Source organism: Oncorhynchus kisutch, linkage group LG15, assembly GCF_002021735.2.
Source record: "Oncorhynchus kisutch isolate 150728-3 linkage group LG15, Okis_V2, whole genome shotgun sequence".
Lineage (NCBI taxonomy): Eukaryota > Metazoa > Chordata > Actinopteri > Salmoniformes > Salmonidae > Oncorhynchus > Oncorhynchus kisutch.
Genome location: NC_034188.2, coordinates 63,039,558 through 63,059,104, shown reverse-complemented (window position 1 = coordinate 63,059,104; position 19,547 = coordinate 63,039,558). Strand labels below are relative to the sequence as shown.

The 19,547-nt window shown below is 43.3% G+C and overlaps 1 protein-coding gene across 8 annotated transcripts in view; it reads left to right on the top strand.

Annotated features, from left to right (window-relative positions):
• Positions 1 to 1,296: 1,296 nt before the first annotated feature.
• LOC109905648 (BCAS3 microtubule associated cell migration factor) overlaps positions 1,297 to 19,547 on the top strand; it is a 405,490-nt gene continuing 387,239 nt past the window's right edge. For all 8 annotated transcript variants that reach the window (XM_031790754.1, XM_031790752.1, XM_020503154.2 and 5 more), the window contains exons 1-7: positions 1,297 to 1,402; positions 3,977 to 4,067; positions 4,433 to 4,487; positions 4,747 to 4,822; positions 6,239 to 6,345; positions 12,193 to 12,274; positions 15,867 to 15,939. In XM_031790754.1, the coding sequence (XP_031646614.1) occupies positions 3,997 to 4,067; positions 4,433 to 4,487; positions 4,747 to 4,822; positions 6,239 to 6,345; positions 12,193 to 12,274; positions 15,867 to 15,939 (464 nt within the window). In that variant the 5' untranslated portion in view covers positions 1,297 to 1,402; positions 3,977 to 3,996. The remainder of the gene's footprint in view (positions 1,403 to 3,976; positions 4,068 to 4,432; positions 4,488 to 4,746; positions 4,823 to 6,238; positions 6,346 to 12,192; positions 12,275 to 15,866; positions 15,940 to 19,547) is intronic.

The window sequence follows — 19,547 nt, the reverse complement described above, 5'->3', positions numbered from 1 at the left end:
TATTTGTTTATTTATTATTTCAAGCAAGTCTAGTAGGTGGCGGTAATGCAACGGTAATGCAACATATTGGATGCCAACCGGATGCCAACCGGTTGCCAACCGCCGTTAAACCTCATTGAAGAAGCACTCTTATCGAATATTCAAAAATGTCTTACAATAATGAGATGTACCCCAACTTAAGGAAAGCTTTGACTATGTACAGACTCGGTGAGCATAGCCTTGCTATTGCGAAGGCCGGGGTATTGCGAAGGCCGGGGTACGCAGACCTGGCTCTCAAGAGAAGACAGAGAAGACTATGTGCACAATGCCCACAAAATTAGGTGGAAACTGAGATGCACTTCCTAACCTCCTGCAAAATGTATGACCATATTATAGACACATATTTCCTTCAGATTACACAGATCCACAAAGAATTTGAAAACATACCCGGTTTTGATAAACTCCCATATATACTGGGTGAAATACCACAGTGTGCCATCACAGCAGCAAGATTTGTGACCTGTTGCTGCAAGAAATGGGCAACTAGTGAAGAACAAACACCCTTGTAAATACAACCCATTTTTATGTTTATTTATTTTCCCTTTTGAACTTTCACTATTTGCACATAGTTACAACACTATAAATACATAATATGAAATTTGAAATGTCTTCATTCTTTTGGAACTTCTGTGAGTACAATGTTTACTGTTAATTTTCATTTTTTATTTAACTTTTGTTTATTATCTACTTCACTTGCTTTGGCAATGTTAACATGTTTCCCATGCCAATAAAACCCCTTCAATTTAAATGTATCCACCAATCCAAAGAAAGGATAGCCGTGAGCTGGACAGGCCGACATGCCGCTTTGTGGACAACGACTCCCATTGTTAGGGCGGAGAGACATGTATCTTCCCAGTATATCCATAATCTTTGATTCAATTGAAGGAAACTTGAATTAAAAAATGAGAAAATTAAATATGTTTCATGCAACTGGGCCCAGAGTTCTCGCTGAAACTGCCTCAGACACATGCGAAGCAGTATCACGCGAGAACTCGATGTAAACAAACAAATCTGTGTGGTTCGAAGTCGGGTTTTGTGTCATGGTGAGCACGTTCACGACAGGGTCATTATCTGTTGTTGTGACTCATGCAAATAACATGTAGCTGTTGATCAAATATAACAATCACCCCCAAAATAATCTGCGAGATTCCTCAAAATTATCATGGGACAAAAACAGGGTATTATTATTCACTCTGATTGGTCGAGGACCTACAACACCCGCCTCTGTCGTACACTGATTGGCTTGGTGAATGCAGCGAGGGTTCTACCATTGGTCTTTAACTCTTCCACGTCTTTCCTACTGTTTTATGGCAATTGTTTAGGAGATTCGTTGAACTAACAAGCTAGCTAGACAACACACTAGGTACGTATTGAATAACATATAAATTATTTAGTGAAACTTCGCGAATGATGTTTAGTAAATAGGTGTAGCTACTGGTGTTTGATTAAATAACTTGTCTGGTGGTGGTTAACGTTAGCTGCTGTCACAGAAAGAATAGGACTGGAGACTAACGTTAGTTCTTGACATCTAAGTTAGCTAGCTATATTTATCAAACAATTTTGACTTAAAAAAAAATATCAGCAGATATTTATCTTGTTAGCTAACTAAGTCATCTTCAGTTTGTGATCTGAGGCTGACCAGCTAGTTGAAGAACCAACTTGAGGTAGATAGAGTAGCTAGCTAGCCAGTTAGCTGTCAGTGTTACCAAATGTTGCAATCATTGTTAAGGCTAACAGTAGTTCGTGTATGTGTACCTAATCATATATTTGTTAGTTACTTTAACCCAAGTTTCTAGATCCATTTGTAGTTAAACTTCTTTTTTTTTAAACTGTAAGATGGCTCTAGTTAGTATGTTAGCTACTAGGGGAGAGTGGAGTAAATTGCGCCAAAGGGGTAAATTGAGCCATCCTTCTAGGAAACCATACACAAAATGTATAATTTGACCACATATTTAGGAAGAGGTCACAATTTCATGTAGTCTGAAGGAAGAAACCATATTTTCACCAAGTCAAATTCATTTATTGTTAGAGGTTTCATAATGCTTGTTAGGTGTTAAGCCTGTGTTAAAATATGCTTAAAAATAAGACAAAAAGCAATTTTGTTGAATTGTGTTTGGGAAATAAAAAAAAATAGACATGGTTTAAAAAGGTAGTCTTTAAATTTCATTCAGTACAGAAATGTGTAGGCGTCTTACCCTGTCCTGTAGCACAACTTACCCCATACCCAAGGTAAGTTGTGCCAAGAGACCACTTTTTTTTGGACAAGCTAAGTTTTCAAAACTAATGTTTACTTGAATTCTGATTATTTCCAGGGATACACAACATCGTGAAATATATGTAGCCTAGATATCTTTGTTATAATACTATATATCCCTTGATGGAGTGATGCTTAATGTAAAAAACAAAACAATTTACCCCACTCTCCCCTACTGGATAAATGTAGTACTAGTCTATTCACAGTCTGACAGCTGGCTAACAACACTTCTGAATGAAAATAAATAAAACAGTTAGCCACTATATTTAAAATCAAATCACATTTTTATTTGTCACATACACATGGTTAGCAGATGTTAATGCGAGTGTAGCGAGAAGCTACACATAACAGTAAATAGAAATACAAACACATTACCTGGAAGACAGTCACCTTTGAATGGCACAGTTTCAAATTAGACACAAAAAGGAGATAGTTGTAGTCGCATAACAATGTTCCAGACTTGGTGCATTGGTACTGCTTGCAGTAGCAGAACAATCTATGACTTGGGTGGCTGGAGTATTTGACTATTTTTTGGGGGGGGCCTTCCTCTGACGGCGCATGGTTTAGTGGTCCTGGATGGCAGGGAGCTCGGCCCCACTGATTTACTGTACGCACTACCCTCTAGCACCTTGTGGTCAGATGCCAAGCAGTTTCCATACTAAGTGGTGATGCAGCCAGTCAGGATGCTCTCAATGGTGCATCTGAGGGCTCATGCCAAATCTTTTCAGCCTCCTGAGGGGGAAGCGGTGTTGTCGTGCCTTCTTCACAGCTGTGTTGGTTTGTGGACCATGATAGATCTTTAGTGATGTGTACACCGAGTAACTTGAAGCTCTTGACCCACACCATTACAGCCCCGTTGATGTGAATGTAGTCCGCGATCAGCTCCTTTGTCTTGCTGACGGAGAGGTTGTTGTCCGGGCACCACACTGCCCTGTTTCTGACCTCCTCCCTATAGGCTGTCTCATTGTTGTCGCTGATCAGGCCTACCACCGTTGTGTCATCTGAAAAATGTATGATGGTGTTGTGCTTGGCCACGCAGTCGTGGGTGAATAGGGAGTACAGAAGGGGACTAAGCAGACTCCCATGAGGGGCCCCCGTGTTGAGGGTCAGCATGGCGGATGTGTTGTTGCCTACCCTCACCAACTGGGGGCAGCCCGTCAGCAAGTCCAGGATCCAGTTGCAAAGAGGGGTGTTCAGTCCCAGGGACCTTAGCTTGGTGATGGGCTTGGAGGGGACTATGGTGTTTTGTACGCTGAGCTGTAGACAATTAACAGAATTCTCATTTTTTTTGTTGCTTTAATAACTTTCAGATAATTTAATGTAGCGAAGGTAATCAAGCTCAAATTCATATGTGATACAGCAAATGTATTGAAAATAAGAAACAGACTTTCATCCTAGTTACTGAATGTAATGATTTGGTCCTAATCATGGTTATATTAGGCAGGTTTTTCGGGGCGAGTTGAGGTTTACTGTGTTGACTATCAGGTGTACCGTTAGGCCTACATTTTGTAGTACAAAATGTTCTATTAGTACAACCAAAAGTGGTAGGAATCTGTTCAAGATCTTTCGTGACCATTCTACATCCTATATGAAAGTCTACTAGTCTCAACCTTTATGGAGACAGAGACATAAATTAAACCTAGCTATTACCGGATTGTAATCGCCATGTTCTTTCCTCTGTAGAATAAAGACTTGGAGACAGAATGGCATCAGAATCTCCGCGCAGACCAAGCCGCTGTGCTGGAGGGGTTGTGGTGCGAGCACAAGCTGCCACGTAAGGACACACACAATAAACACACAATAATAGGCTTTCAGCTATTGCACCTGAGATGTCTGGTCTACCTACTTACACAAGTTTCCCCTTGCAAAGACATGACATTGCCTAACAGCTAGTCCCATGATGGTTGTTATTGACCATCCGTTTCAGACATATGCTTCAGTGCTATAGATCAATATGATCTGGTTCAGTATATTTCCTTGGCTACTTTTTGAGGTGGGGAGTGCATAACAGAAAGTGTTAACTACAACCAATTTAGCTGAATTAAGTGCAAAGACAATACTTATACCTATGCATACACTACAAATATTCTACTCATAGGTGTACACATTCAACAAGGTAATGCTCTTGTGTTATTACAGTGAGCAGTCGTATATGGAGAGTGTTGTGACCTTCCTCCAAGATGTGGTCCCTCAGGTAAGACTGTTTCCATTGATTGTCATCTTTTCTACAGTAACAGAAATGTTTATTACATGTTACCCTTATTCAGATTGACTTACTCAGGCTGTCAATGGTGTTTTTATACAGCGGAGAGAGTTGAAGTATAGGATTAACTGAATCACAATTTATCTTATTAAAGTTTTAATAGGTCATTCTATGACATTAACAGAGTGCAGTAATTTAATCTGATAAATTGTTGTCCTCATCTCCTACTTGTCTTTTGTCCAAATTCAAGGCATACACTGGCGCACCCCCAACTGATGAAAAAGAGAAAATAGTTTGGGTCAGATTTGAGAAAGCCGACATCAATGGTAAGTCCAAGAACAGTTTCAAAGCTTCCCCCCCCTTGACTGTGTTGTGTTCAACCTTGGAGGGCATACACATTTTGATAACAAGTGGTAACTTGCTTCATATTATCTGGTATTTTAAATCCACAGATTAGATTAAACCATATATAAACAGGTTCTTGAATATTATGAGTTTACTGAAATATGCTGATAAGTGGCCTCTTGTTAGAATTCCTGGGTAGAAAACTGTTTAAATGTGACACATGAATAGTTCCTTTGGCAGGCGTTGTTTGCGAACCATTTGATGGTTCATTTCTTGTAAGGACTTTGAGTGACAGGTCTGATGTATCTCAATGGCACAAGTCTGTGTGTGTGTGCGCGCCAGATCTCTCCCTCAATCTGACAACAGCTGTGTTGATTAGACACAGTGTTTTGTCTGTGTTTATAAAAATTTCGACCACTTTAATGTTATTTACGCAAACCTTTTGAAGAGGACTTCTGTTTGGCGTTCAATTTAGAGCTTCACTGTTCCAGCCCTGCTTCTTTACATGCTCAATGTAAAGCAAATTGTTTTATACGGAAGCAATGGCTCATGTACATTAAAAACGTCTGGAGTTGACACGCCTTCAAAGTAGCTAGAGTTAAACATTTATTCAAAAGAATGAGCTGGAACACTTAAACCCCAACCATTCTTCTAGAAAATGAAACAGTTTAGTCAAAGGTTTTTGAGATCGACAAAGACAAGGATTAGTCCATTTAGATAGCAGCAACAAACAAAGCAGTCAAATGTATCGTATAGACTGATTATACACTGAGTGTACAAAACATTAAGAACAATGACTAAGACACAGACTGACCAGGTGAATCCAGGTGAAAGCTGTGATCCCTTATTGATGTCACTTGTTAAATCCACCTCAATCAGTGTAGATGAAGGGGAGGAGGCAGGTTAAAGAAGGGTTTTTATTGAGACATGGATTGTGTATGTGTTCCATTCAGAGGTGGAATGGGCAAGACAAGATTTAAGTGCCTTTGAATGGGGTATTTCCAAGCTCAAAAGTTTCCCCTGTGTATCAAGAATGGTCCACCACCCAAAGGACATCCAGCCAACTTGACACAACTGTGGGAAGCATTGGAGTCAACATGGGAAGGTGGTCAATATCAGGAAGATGTTACTGACGCCCCCCCCCCCTTCACTTGTTCTGATTAGGACCCCCCCCCCCTTCACTGGTTCTGATTAGGACCCCCTTCCTTCACTGGTTCTGATTAGGAGCCCCCCCCCCCCCCCCCCTTCACTGGTTTTGCCATAATATGGTAAATATCTATGTCAGGCAGTTCTAGTTTGATTGTCAATTCATCATATGAATTGAAATCAAAATAAGTTTGAATAAGTCTACAGAGTTGACTGAATATAAATGTCTAACTTCCCTGTGTGTCCATCAGATACGTCCCGCTCCCCAGAGTTCCTGGAGATGCACAGTGGCAGCAGTGACCCTCCCCTCTGCCTCATGATTGGTTATGCAGACGGGATGCAGATCTGGAGCATATCCGTGAGTGTTTTTGTTGTTACTGTGCTGTTGTTGGTGTTGAAGCTTGCTGTTTGGGGTTTTAGGCTGGGTTTCTGAATAAGCACTTTGTGACATCTGCTGATGTATAAATACATTTTGAATAGAAAGATGTTGAACAACAACAGACACGCGAGTGGCTCTTCTCTCTAAGACAGTGCTTGAGACGTCACTACAGACACCCTGGTTCGAATCCAGGCTGTATCACAACCAGGCCGTGATTGGGAGTCCAATAGGGCGACACACAATTGGCCCAGCGTCGTACGGTTTTGGCCGTCATTGTAAATAAGAATTTGTTCTTAACTGACTTGCCTCGTTAAATAAAGGTTAAAAACCCCAGACATTATTGTTTCTCATTTGCAGTACTCCTTGTCCCCCACTAGATGTCAGGATAGACCAGGGTGTTAACAGTTATTTTCTTTATAAAATGCTCCAGTCAATTACAAGTCTTGACAACTTCTGCACCAACAGTTTCTCTAGGATCTGTGTTGTGGTTGTTAACATATGAAATACAGATCTTTGTGTTTTTGGTGTTGAAATATTTCATTTTAAATATAGAGCTGTTTACATTTGATGAGCAGTTTGGGTGGGTCACACAAGACACTACTCTATCCAAGTCCCATAATTACAGGAACCATAGCACCTATTGTGCACTCCGGCTGGGAATTGCAAGGGACCTCACGATACGATATTATCACAATACTTAGGTGCCGATACGATATGTTGCGATTCTCTATGTGTTCGATACTGTGATTTTATTGCAATTCGATGTTCCAAACAAATTGAGCACCATATGTCTGCTGCAGAGGGACATCAACATTTTTATTAGTCATGAAAATAAAAGTGCTGAAACAAATTGTTCCCTGTTTAAAAAGAAGATGGAGAACAAACTTTGAAAGAAAATACTGGCGTTTTGGTACAGCCGACTAAGACAAATAATATTGTGATATCATTAAAAACAATATCCCGATGTGGAACTGTATCGATTTTCTTTGACCCATCACTATTGTGCACCCACATTGAGTAGACTTGAACAATAGAGAGACATGCACAGGCCTCCACAATGTGAGGAGAATGCTGGAGGTGAGAGAAGGGCCACTGATTTCCTTCTCTCCTCGTCTGTCACTGAGGAGGTAGACGTAGCCAACAAGATGGAGGACTTTTGATATTCTTTTAAGGTGGTTTGTGTTGTGACTGGTATCATCCCAGGGTCAAATATTTAAGGAGGAATATGGATTGAAATAAAGTAAGAAACCACTCATGGAAAAACCTAAGTGTGGAAATAGCATTAATGTTTTTCCTGCACTTTTTTTTGTTAAACTCAGATTTGTATTCTTTTGATTTTAATTTCAAAGCCCTACAAGGAGGAAATGTAAAGGCTTTTTGAAAGAGCTGTTCTTTTGACTCATTTTTCAACCACAGTAAAGTCATTTCCAGGATTATCTGAAAAAAATAACTGAGATATTATCTAGTAAAATCATTGGACAATTTTGTCAGCTCTACAACTTAACAAATAACCTGCAATTCTGCAAAGGCCTCTATTTAGGACTATCAGGTTCCACGTGCAAGCTGTCACAGAAACACGCTAACTTAACATACATCCTGTGAGATCTAAACAGCCTATGTCCTTAATCAGTCCTTTCTAAACATCCACAGGCCACCAAGAAAATGACACACTTCCCCCTCCACACACTGACACTGGAGGCTGACTGACACACACACACTGGTGGGATGTGGCTGTGAACAACGTCTCTGTTGTTAGCCCACCTCTTCTCTCTTAAAGAAGAGAAGAACTATATGCAGCTAGTTACAGATGTGCTACACTATCCAGCCTACATAATACCATCCAGAATAAATGAGGAGACAATGGCCATAGCCAGCCTACATAATACCATCCAGAATAAATGAGGAGAGAAGGGCCATAGCCAGCCTACATAATACCATCCAGAATAAATGAGGAGACAAGGGCCATAGCCAGCTAGCTACAGATGTGCTACGCTATCCAGCCTACATAATACCATCCAGAATAAATGAGGAGACAAGGGCCATAGCCAGCTAGCTACAGATGTGCTACGCTATCCAGCCTACATAATACCATCCAGAATAAATGAGGAGACAAGGGCCATAGCCAGCTAGCTGCCGATGTGCTACGCTATCCAGCCTACATAATACCATCCAGAATAAATGAGGAGACAAGGGCCATAGCCAGCTAGCTACAGATGTGCTACGCTATCCAGCCTACATAATACCATCCAGAATAAATGAGGAGACAAGGGCCATAGCCAGCTAGCTACAGATGTGCTACGCTATCCAGCCTACATAATACCATCCAGAATAAATGAGGAGACAAGGGCCATAGCCAGCTAGCTACAGATGTGCTACACTAGCCAGCCTACATAATACCATCCATAATAAATGAGGAGAGGAGCCATAACCAGCCTACATAATACCATCCAGAATAAATGAGGAGAGGAGCCATAGCCAGCCTACATAATACCATCCAGAATAAATGAGGAGAGGAGCCATAGCCAGCCTACATAATACCATCCAGAATAAATGAGCAGAGGAGCCATAGCCAGCCTACATAATACCATCCAGAATAAATGAGGAGAGGAGCCATAGCCAGCCTACATAATACCATCCAGAATAAATGAGGAGAGGAGCCATAGCCAGCCTACATAATACCATCCAGAATAAATGAGGAGAGGAGCCATAGCCAGCCTACATAATACCATCCAGAATAAATGAGGAGAGGAGCCATAGCCAGCCTACATAATACCATCCAGAATAAATGAGGAGAGGAGCCATAGCCAGCTAGCTACAGATGTGCTGCTGCACTACATATAGAGTATTCTAGTACCTTCTCGAGTTGGGTACCGTATAGTTCCATTTCAATACCAGTCAACCAAGGAGTAGAATTGGAATTGGCCTCAACTGGGCGATACACTTGATACTGTTGCGGTGTTGCTCCTCTTTATATCACACTCTTACCCCTCTTGAGGTTTTTCTGTGGTTTTGGCATGTTTCCGGGATGTGTTTTACCACTGGGTTCATATTAAGTTATGATAGCACCTCGGTCTCGAACCCTGAGTAGCTGTGAAGTTTTTTTGACAGTCGCTAATCCTACACCCTCTGTAATGGCACTGACTGCATGGAGAGACACACACACTCCTCATCAGACACCCGACAGAGTGTGTATGTGCATATCAACCGTCCGTGTGTGTGTGCATTACTGTCCCCTCAGACAGCGAGGGATCTTTGACTGGATTGGTGTCGCCTGCCCTGTCCCAGACAGATGAGGCCCGTACTACCGTGGGCAAGTTGTTGGCCTGAAGAGGTGTTGGGGGAAATGACCATCTTTGAAGAGAGGTGTCTGTGTGGGCGCTGTTATTATTAAACCACAGTCCCAGATAAGGACAATATCAGCCTGTCTTCATGTGCTTCCAAGAGGGAGAGAAGTTATCACCGCTGGTCCACCGCCTGTTTGGAAGCTCAACAGTGAAAACGGCCTCCGCTTGTGGCCTTAGTACCAAGTGTTATGTCTCTCTCATGGTGGAAGGTAAAATTGAAATCAGCTGTTTTAGGATCCCCAAAAGCATTTCATTTTGTTGAATATGATTCATTGATCATATTCATCCACCATCAATATGCCCTTGCCGTGTGTCCTGTCTGAATGCATGTCTGTCTGTCTACAACTGAGGGGTAATGCAGAGATTAAAACACAGTGTACAACACTAGTTTCCACAAATAACATCCCACCCAGACCCAGAATTGAATTGAATTAATATTATGATATATTTAAAAAAAAAAGACACACAGAAAGAAGCAATTGGGCATATTGCTGCTGTGTAGACAGGCAGCTAATGTAATGTCAGAAAGCAGAGACTGATGTTGTTGATGCCTGGCTGGCTGTCTTGTCACACAGAGCCATGTAAAGCAAGGATGAGCTGTGGGGTAATGCACAATACCCACCATATTGTCATTATCCTAACCCCCCGCCCACCCACCACACACAATCCAGCAAATTCCATTATTCTCCAACTCCATTTGCTGTAGGAATCCCACCCATCCTCCATCCTCCCACCATAGTCCCACTTATTCCCTCTCTCTGTGCTCCTTTAACCTGCTAGTGGTTTATGATGCTCTAGTTTAATGCCACTGGACCGAGCTGCACTTTTAATAAAAACAATGGCCTGATCCACCACTTTGAAAAGAGGCGACTAATTGCGCAAAAGAGCATTCATCCTCGGATGTGCTTATCTACTTAAGACACGTGGATTATGGTGACAGTAATGTGATAATGCACGTTTCGCTGTAATTTAACACAAAAAACATCACAAAAGTGGAGCTTAGAGCTTAAGACAATGCACCATTACAGGCGTCAGAGCCACCACGGACCACGCACGGGTTCTGACCTGACTATCCAAGCCTCTCTCTGGGGCCTAATGCAGGGGATGACCTAGCATCTCTGGAGCCTCGAACAGGGGCACAGCTACCACTTTAATTCCATGAACAGTTCTCATTGCATCTGATACAACAGTAAAGACAGGAAGCAACCTACAATAACCTCTGATCTATTGGTGACCTCCAGCTATAGATACTGCAGCTTCTCAGAATGACAGGGGATATAGGCCTACACAGTACACGCTGGGTGAACAACAGGTGTGGCGGCCATGTTCATTCAACATGTCAATGTGGGAACACTATTTCCTGAACACTATCCAGCTGCTAACATGTTATTCTTTACTTCAGATACTGTATGTAGGCTATGTTTGATTTCAGTTCTGTTCAAAGCATTTTAAAAGTATTTTTGGCATCAGTCATAGCGCTTTTGAAACCAATTAGCTGAGCTGTCTGGTTATCAGACTGCTGGTCTTGCCAGCCAGGCGACACCGCAGTCTGCTCTGTCCCGTTGGCTCTGTCACAGAAAGAAAGAGTAGGCTGCTCGTTTGCATCGGAATGCTTTGGGGACCTTTGTTGGTAGCTTTCACTACGGTTTGGTTGGCACTTCAACCACCAGCCCCTCCTCCACTCCCTTTAGTGCTCCCCTTCCTCTCCCTCTAGGGCCCCCTTCCTCCTTGACAAGCCCCTTTCCACGCAGTTGGAATAGATTTTTTTATTTTTTTCCCAGTGTGAACAAATCTCTCTTTGTTCCAGCTAGGGGCCCCCACATTGTCTTTTGACTTTGCCCTGCTGCCGACTTCTTAGCCCTTTAGCCTCCATCCAAACCGGAGCTTTAAGTTTGTGGTTGTGTAGCGTTGATAATTCTTATCATTACGCTGAGGCTTAATCAGAAGTATGGCCGTATTGATTATCGGAGCAGCCTCGTAAAGAACTAGTGGTCACCTCACCGAACGCATGGAGTTTATTATCATCAGAAAGAACAACTCCAGCCCTGCTGACTATGGCAAACTGTTAACGGTTTTATATGAAATGTTTACCCTAGCATTGTATAGGTGGGCTTGTCCCCATGCCTAGCTCTATTCCCTCTGTTCAGCTGGTGTTTGCTTGGCCAAGTGTTTTTGACAAAACTACACCGCAACAACCGTACAACAACAATGTCCTCTTTTTAAATACATTTGTTACATTTCCTTTCCTTTATTTATAAGAAATCAGAGTAATAGAGAGTGGTCTTAGACTGAGCGTTCATTGTATGGATTTATGTCAGAAGGACGGCGAGAGAAAGCTGGCCAGCCACTGTAAAATAGTCTCAAAGCATTTGACTTTTCACTGGTGACACTACTTTTGACTTGTTACATTTACTTGTTCTTACATTGTTGTTGAACTTGCTCTACTCCCCCCCCCCCCCCCCCCCCCCCCTCTCTGTTGTAGCTGGGTGGGGAGGCCCAGGAGCTTTTCTCTGTGCGCCACGGACCTGTGAGAGCTGCCCACATCCTGCCAGCGCCCCATATCAGTGAGTATCTATCAACCTGCCTACCTCTACCATTTTTCACCTCTACCCTAACGTTTCCCAGTCTTGTATTTCTGTCATTCTACACGTTCACATCAGACCATCTGAGTGTGATGCACATTGTAAGCGATTGTTCCCAGGGACTCAGGTCCTCAAGATGCTTTCGTTCTAGAAATCAGTAGAAAAGCTTGGCTGTTTTCAGCTTGTCATGCCACATGAACCTCCTCTCTGTCCACTTCAGTCAATATGTGTCCACCCAATATGCAAAGTATTAGAAAAAACGCTCTGCAGTTAAATGTATGTGTTTTTGAAGCACATTGGTCTTGTTATTCCTCTGATGTGGGTTTTCAACACGGCCTCTCCTCCCCCGAAAAAATTAAATCACTTATAGCTCAAATCAGTTCTCGCCAGTGCTCAAGGACCGCTCTTGAAACTAAGTTAAGTGTGGCACAATTTGTTGTTTGAGGATGTGGCGTGTGTGTGTTTGCTGTGATATGTCATGGGTTAATTAAAGACTACCTGTTTGTTAATAGTCAGAAGCCCCATGCCAGCGTCCCCTCTCTTCCTGTTCCTATCTTAATATTAAAGGCAGTCCTGGCCTCAATCATACTGTTGGCCTGGCCCCCACTGGCTCAGAATGAAGTGACAGAGCTCTGGTGAGCCCCCCGCCCACCATTTATATCTCTCCCTCTCTCAAGTCACTCATTGGCCCCATTGTATTACAGGGGTAATAGCATTTCTAAAGGTTAGGTATGGAAGAGAAGCAGGCCAGGGAAAAACATGTCCAAGGTTCTGATCTAATCATGTTCAATCAGAGACTTCAATGGAAAGCAGAGGGGACATATCACCTCTAGGTTGCCTATGGACCACCCTCACAGACACACCGTTGTATCTAATATAAGACCGTAAGCATTCACATCCTCTTAAACCCATATACAATTGGATTTCCCTCGTTCTGCCAATTAGTTATTCTCTAGGCATGAAGTTTGAATTTGCTGTCACTGCAGGTATAATTCAGAAATTAAGTGAAAAGCACAAAACGCTAGCATGTGGCGTTCTGGTGAGAAAATCAGCTTTTTGTTCTCGCTCTGTGTTCCGGTCCTTTGGCAGATTTCAACAATGCACAATGACAGCATTGAAAGGGCCCTGGACAGGGATGAAAGCCACCAACAGTAATAAGAAGCAGCAGATACCCAACACATGAGGGGAACGATTCTCTGACTGCTAAAATAAAAATGAATTGTACTACCAGAGTAGCGGGGGGAGAGAGCGAGAGACACTGATTGCAATCTGTTAGACGCAGCCGGCGCAAACACTGTTGCTCTGTGGCAGCTGTTAAAAGACCAATTGTTTCAGTCGGGATCCTGGGTGGGCGGGTTTGGAAAGTCCTGAAAATAGGTGTCGGTTCAAATAAGTCAAAAGGCCCCTTCCTGGAATAGAGGAGGAAGTGGTGTTTTTCCGAAGAGAGCGATCCGTTTATCTGTCCAGCATCCCAGAGTTTGTAACCTATGCTCTTTTTTTCCGTCTTCTGGTATAGGCCATATATACCAATGGGATTCACAGTACAATAGATGAGCATTGATGACAAGTCATCCTAATATGTACAGTATGAGCCTTCTGTTGGTCTCTTGAACAGTAGAATGGATGTAGTAATAGTATTGTGTTGGACCTGAACTCAGATGACCCAGAGGCCCAGCCTCCATGTAAAGGGACTAATTACTGAAATGGCTCTGGAAATTATATCATTTATAACAGCAAACATGTTTGCTTCAGTACAGACTTGCCTTCCTCTATAAATGAGATAAACACACACTCAACAGTCAAACATACAAATGTCGAGTTTGAAATGGAGCTATATTATATCTCTAAAATTACAGTCTACTCATAATCAAAGCATAGTCAACACTAGTCATGAAGGAATCTTAGATCATTTTCCCCCTGACTGTATTTACAGAAACTGTTTATTTTCCTAAATGCATTGTTCAAATGAAACCCTTTGGTCTTTTGGGGAAATTATATTTGCCTACAGCTCAATATGGTGACCCGTTGTGATGTTTGATGACAGAAATATGAGTGCAGAAGAAAGGCTGTGTTTGGGAGTGTTAGGGGTTTGAGGACGGCACATTGGCTCTCCCACACGGCACGGTCACACCACAGGAACTCACACTGATTACTGTCAGGGCTAAATTACTCCCCTCCACAGGCCTAACAGCTTCTTCAATCTGGACCCCCACTACACACGCACGCGCACACACCACATCCCTCCCTCGCCATCTTTAGGAATGGGACAATTAGGGGAAAATGGCACCCTATTCCCTACATAGTGCACTACTTTGATCAGAGCCCTATGGGAAAGAAACTAAATATGCCCACTGGGCTTTTACCATACTGTAATTTCGCCCCAAACCCAAAGAATTAAACAGAGGCAGACAAAAGAACCCTACTCAGATTTGAAGGGGTTCTCTGTCAATCTATCTCACTCTATCCTCTCCTCCAAGTTGCCAGGAATGAGACGGTCCAACTTCTGTAATGTTCTATTTTATATATTGTCTCCTTTTCCTCTTCAGAATTTTGTGTAATTTTTATTTATATATTTTTTACCCCTTTTTATCCCAAATTTCGTGGTGTCCAATTGTCTCTCTTCAACTACCGTACGGACTCGGGAGAGATGAAGGTCGAAAGCCATGCGTCCTCCGACACACAACCCAGCCAAGCCGCACTGCTTCTTGACACAATGCCCACTTCACCCGGAAGCCAGCAGCACCAATGTGTCGGAGGAAACACCATACACCTGGCAACCGCGTTAGCATGCATGCGCCTGGCCCGCCACAGGAGTCGCTAGAGTGTGATGGGACAAGGACATCCCTGCCACCCTAACCCGGACAACGCTGGGCCAATTGTGCACCGTCCCATGGCTCTCCCGGTCGCAACCGGCTGACATAGCCTGGACTCGAACCAGGATCTCTAGTGTCCTTAGACCACTGCGCCACTCGGGAGTCCATCTCTTCAGAATTTTTTAGGGGGTATCATTTGATTACAGAGCTGCTGTAGTAATGTAATCAACACGCATCCTGCTACAGTAGTGCTAGTTAAGTGGAGTGGGTGGCTCTGGCCAGCTGGACTGGGCACACTACACAACAGGCCTTTCTCACATGCATAGGGCCCCCTAATGATGAATGATCACTGCTCTCTGTCAGTCCCTCATCATCATCATCTTCTCTCTCTCTCCTTCACCTCCCCCTTTTTTTCCTTCTCCTTCTCCCCTTTCTTCTTCTCCCCTTTCTTCTTCTCCTCCCCTTTCTTCTTCTTCTCCCCTTTCTTCTTCTCCTCCCCTTTCTTCTTCTTCTCCCCTTTCTTCTTCTTCTCCCCTTTCTTCTTCTTCTCCCCTTTCTTCTTCTCCTCCCCTTTCTTCTTCTCCCTCTTCTTCTCCTCCCCTTTCTTCTTCTCCCCTTTCTTCTTCTCCTCCCCTTTCTTCTTCTCCTCCCCTTTCTTCTTCTCCTCCCCTTTCTTCTTCTCCTCCCCTTTCTTCTTCTCCTCCCCTTTCTTCTTCTTCTCCCCTTTCTTCTTCTTCTCCCCTTTCTTCTTCTTCTTCTAGGTCCGCTGATGATTGATAGTTTTGCGGACAAAAGGCCTCTCCTGGGGGTGTGCAAAAGTACCGGGTCCTCTGGGTGAGTACAGTACACATTTCTCATGACATTGCTGGGAGATATGCTTAGGAGGGTGGTATCTAACTGAATCCACAAACTGCTTTTTACAGTACAAGCCCCTAGAGATCCGATAATGTGATTCTATGTACAAGCCCAAGTCTTTCCCATGTTGAAAGAGTTGATTTTTCCTGATGACATCATTAGAGTTACAGTCCATTAGCTCTAAAGCCTTTCTCTGGTTGGGTCAAAGTTGAACTACGCCACACACACTTGTAATCCAGTTTCCACATGTGCTAACCATGGCTGCTGGTGACCATGACCACTGGTAGGAGTGATGTGCGTCAGTTGGCGACCAGGCATAGTTTTATTTTATTGGGCGCCCCCAGTTTTCGAGCGTCTCAGAAGTTAGTATATGTATGATGATGGACTCATTTCTGGTCTAGTCGTTCTATTTCTCTGGCCTCCATCTCACTGATTGGTCACTCAGACAGACTCACAGTGGCACCAGATTGCACAACATGTCAACGTGACTTGCATACTCAGACCACGTCTGCAATGACACCCTATTTAGTAGTGCACTATATATAGATCAGACTGTCATTTCATACAACGCCTTAACATGAGTTCCCTTTCCCCATCCTTCCTTCCTTCCTTCCAGTCACGTCACATGCCTGGTTAACAATGGAGCAACAAGTCAAATACTTTTGATCTTTTACTAGAAATAATCAGGTCTGCAAGAACTGACACAAAGCAGCGCATTAGTAAGTCATTTTGGGTGATTTTAGGTTGACTTTCCTTGCTAATTTACCAGACTTGGATAAGCCAATCTGGCTGCATGGCGAGGCAGAAAAGGAGCGAGGAGATGGGAGGAGAGGTTAGAAGAGCAGGAGGAGGAGATGAGAGGAGAAGATGTGAAACTTCCATGTGGTAATGGAATGTCCTTTCTCTGTCACCAGAGTCGATCTTTATTAAAATGTGTGGGAAGGGAAAGACAGGCTAGGGCCCTTAGTTGTACTGCGTGACGTTCAGACGTTACAAGGTACAAATCTTAAGTACATTTGAAAGCCTATAATTTGTCCTACGTAATAAGAGCCATCAAAGCCCCCCTGGTGAAGAGAGAGAACCCCAGGCGTCTGTTCTCTCCATACGTTGCCATGACCTCCCCTTTTCCCCTCCCCTTGTCCCTGCTCCTCTTCCAGAACATCGAAACATTTAACTCGATATTTCCTTCCTGGGAAATGAAATAAGGAAGTCTGTCTTCGGCTGGGCTTTGATGGAGACCACCTTCCCCAAGTTTTCAAAGTAAAGCTGCCTCCTCCTCTACTGCCTCTGCCACCGATTCTCTACTGCCTCGTCTACCACTGTACTGCCTCTACCACTGCTCTGGCTGTGTCCTGGCTGACACGGAGAGAGAGCTACAGACGGGGAGGGTTTGGCTGCTTGACCTGGTGACTGACGCTCAGCAGTAATGCTGAAAACATTCTTGATGCTTAAAAGACCAAACCCTGACCTCTGGCTGAATGACACAGCCAGGCTGGGGCCATCCTGACTCCCGACCGACAGAGGTGTTTGGTAAATAACACTACATTAAAAGAAGAGAGGACTACCCTATGGCCACAGAACAGTTTTTCCATTCAGGACATTAGTAAATTTACAAAGGTCCTCACTCAATTTTTTGCATATAATCATTTTAAAATAACAGCTTTTGTCAACCAGCAAAAAGGATGCCGGCTTGACACTTAAATGGAAAACAGATTGGAGTCTTGGCCGAGAGAGCAGCGCTGGTTTAGAAGTTGGTTCAGTCAGCTCGAGGCTTAGATTACAAGATTTGCAAATTAAAGGAAACCCAGAAAGGGGGAAAAGCATGTGTGTCTATCCTTGTATTTGTGGGCTTCTAGCCAGACCCACTCAACATCATTTTATCAATGGAAAGGATTATGCGTTAAGCCAAAACAATGTATGGATCTAGTGATTTTCCTGACAGCAAAGTACATGTGTGTCCCTTCATGCACTGCGCCAGTGCCAGTTGGGTTGGTGGGGGAATTAGTGAAGAATGCCTGTGTGCCATACTGTATCCGCCCCTGGGCTCTGGTCTTCCTGCTCCTCCTCTCCTCACATAGTGTCTGGAAAGGATTTGTGTTTCCAGCCCCTGCTGCTGCTGGTCGTTGTTATTATATAAATTATTTAATTAGGTCCGCTGGTATTAACATTCAGAACATTTAAGACTGCTCTTTGTCAATGAATGCAAATCACAGAGGCAGGGGGTAGAGGCATCTTAACTGTTTGTGGGTGTTTTTCAGAGTGGGAGCATACACACACTCCCAGGGTAAAAGTTCAGCAGTGAAGAAGAAGCCTGCTTTTGTTCTCACTGTTCTGTCCCAAATGGCACCCTATTCCCTGACTAGTGCACTACTTTTGACCAGGGACCATAGGGCTTTGGTCAAAAGTATTGCACTTTTAGGGAATAGGATGTCATTTGGGACATAACCTCTGAGTTTGGGAACTGTGGATGAAGTGTCTGGGCAGGCAAAAAGCTCTTGTCAGCAGAGCCCCTGACATTTACAACCCCCCAATCTTCCTACCCTGTACACCCACCCCCAAATCTCCAGATGCACAGAGGATGTGGGCATGATTTTATTATTTATTTTTGACAAATAAAGTGTTCTGTCACCATGGAGACTATGGATGGATTCATATTTTCTGAGGGTTCCGGCTGGCCCGGAACTCATGGAGACTCCCCCGAGGGTGACAATGGTCACCATGGCTACCTACCACAGACGGTAGCCAGTAGTGACCTGGAAACCGTCATCACCAGTATAGGTGGATAGGATGCATGTTTTTCTTGCCTCCTTTCTACATTTATTTAATTCAATATTTATCATGACCAGTGTTTTAGGTGCTGGGCCTTTCAAGAGATTATGGTTTCAGCACCAGGCCACGGCCCTCCAGCTGGCCCCTGTGAACCTCCCACGGACCTGTCCTTTAAAACTCACGGCTTTGAGTCTAGGCTTTTCACACCTCACCAACAAGGCCGGTGTCGTGTCCTTGATATCTCATTATTCATTAGACACATTTAGCACACAGTTTTTAATCTAATGCAGGAAGATATAAGCTATGTGTAATTTGAAATGACACCCGACAACAACAAAGCAAGATTGATCCTAAAAAAGAGATAATGTCATGTCCCTAATTTGTCCTTCTCTTAATGCTTTATCCACTAAGTCCTGTTGTCACCCAAAAAAATAATAATCCTGTCACCTAATGCCTTGATATTAATTACAGTATTGCAGGGAAAACCCCACTCATTCCACTAAACATTTTCAAAGAGACTTAGATGAAAGCCTATTGTGGTACTAAGCTGTACTTTTCATTGCTATTTTCATGACAGGTTTAGCAGTGGTAAACGCAAGGTATCCCTCTAAAGTGTATTAAATGGTAAATCTCAGAGCCTTTGTATTAAAAGAGGCACCAGATTTTGGAGAAGTGATGCTTTTGAAGCCAGCGTGAGGCCTTTGGGCTGTTCTTTTAGTCACCATGATATGCACGCACGTACCCCCTCCCAGTGGGGACACAGCGATGATGTGTGTGTGTGTGTGTGTACGATCAGTGTGGTCTTTTGTGGTCCAGCT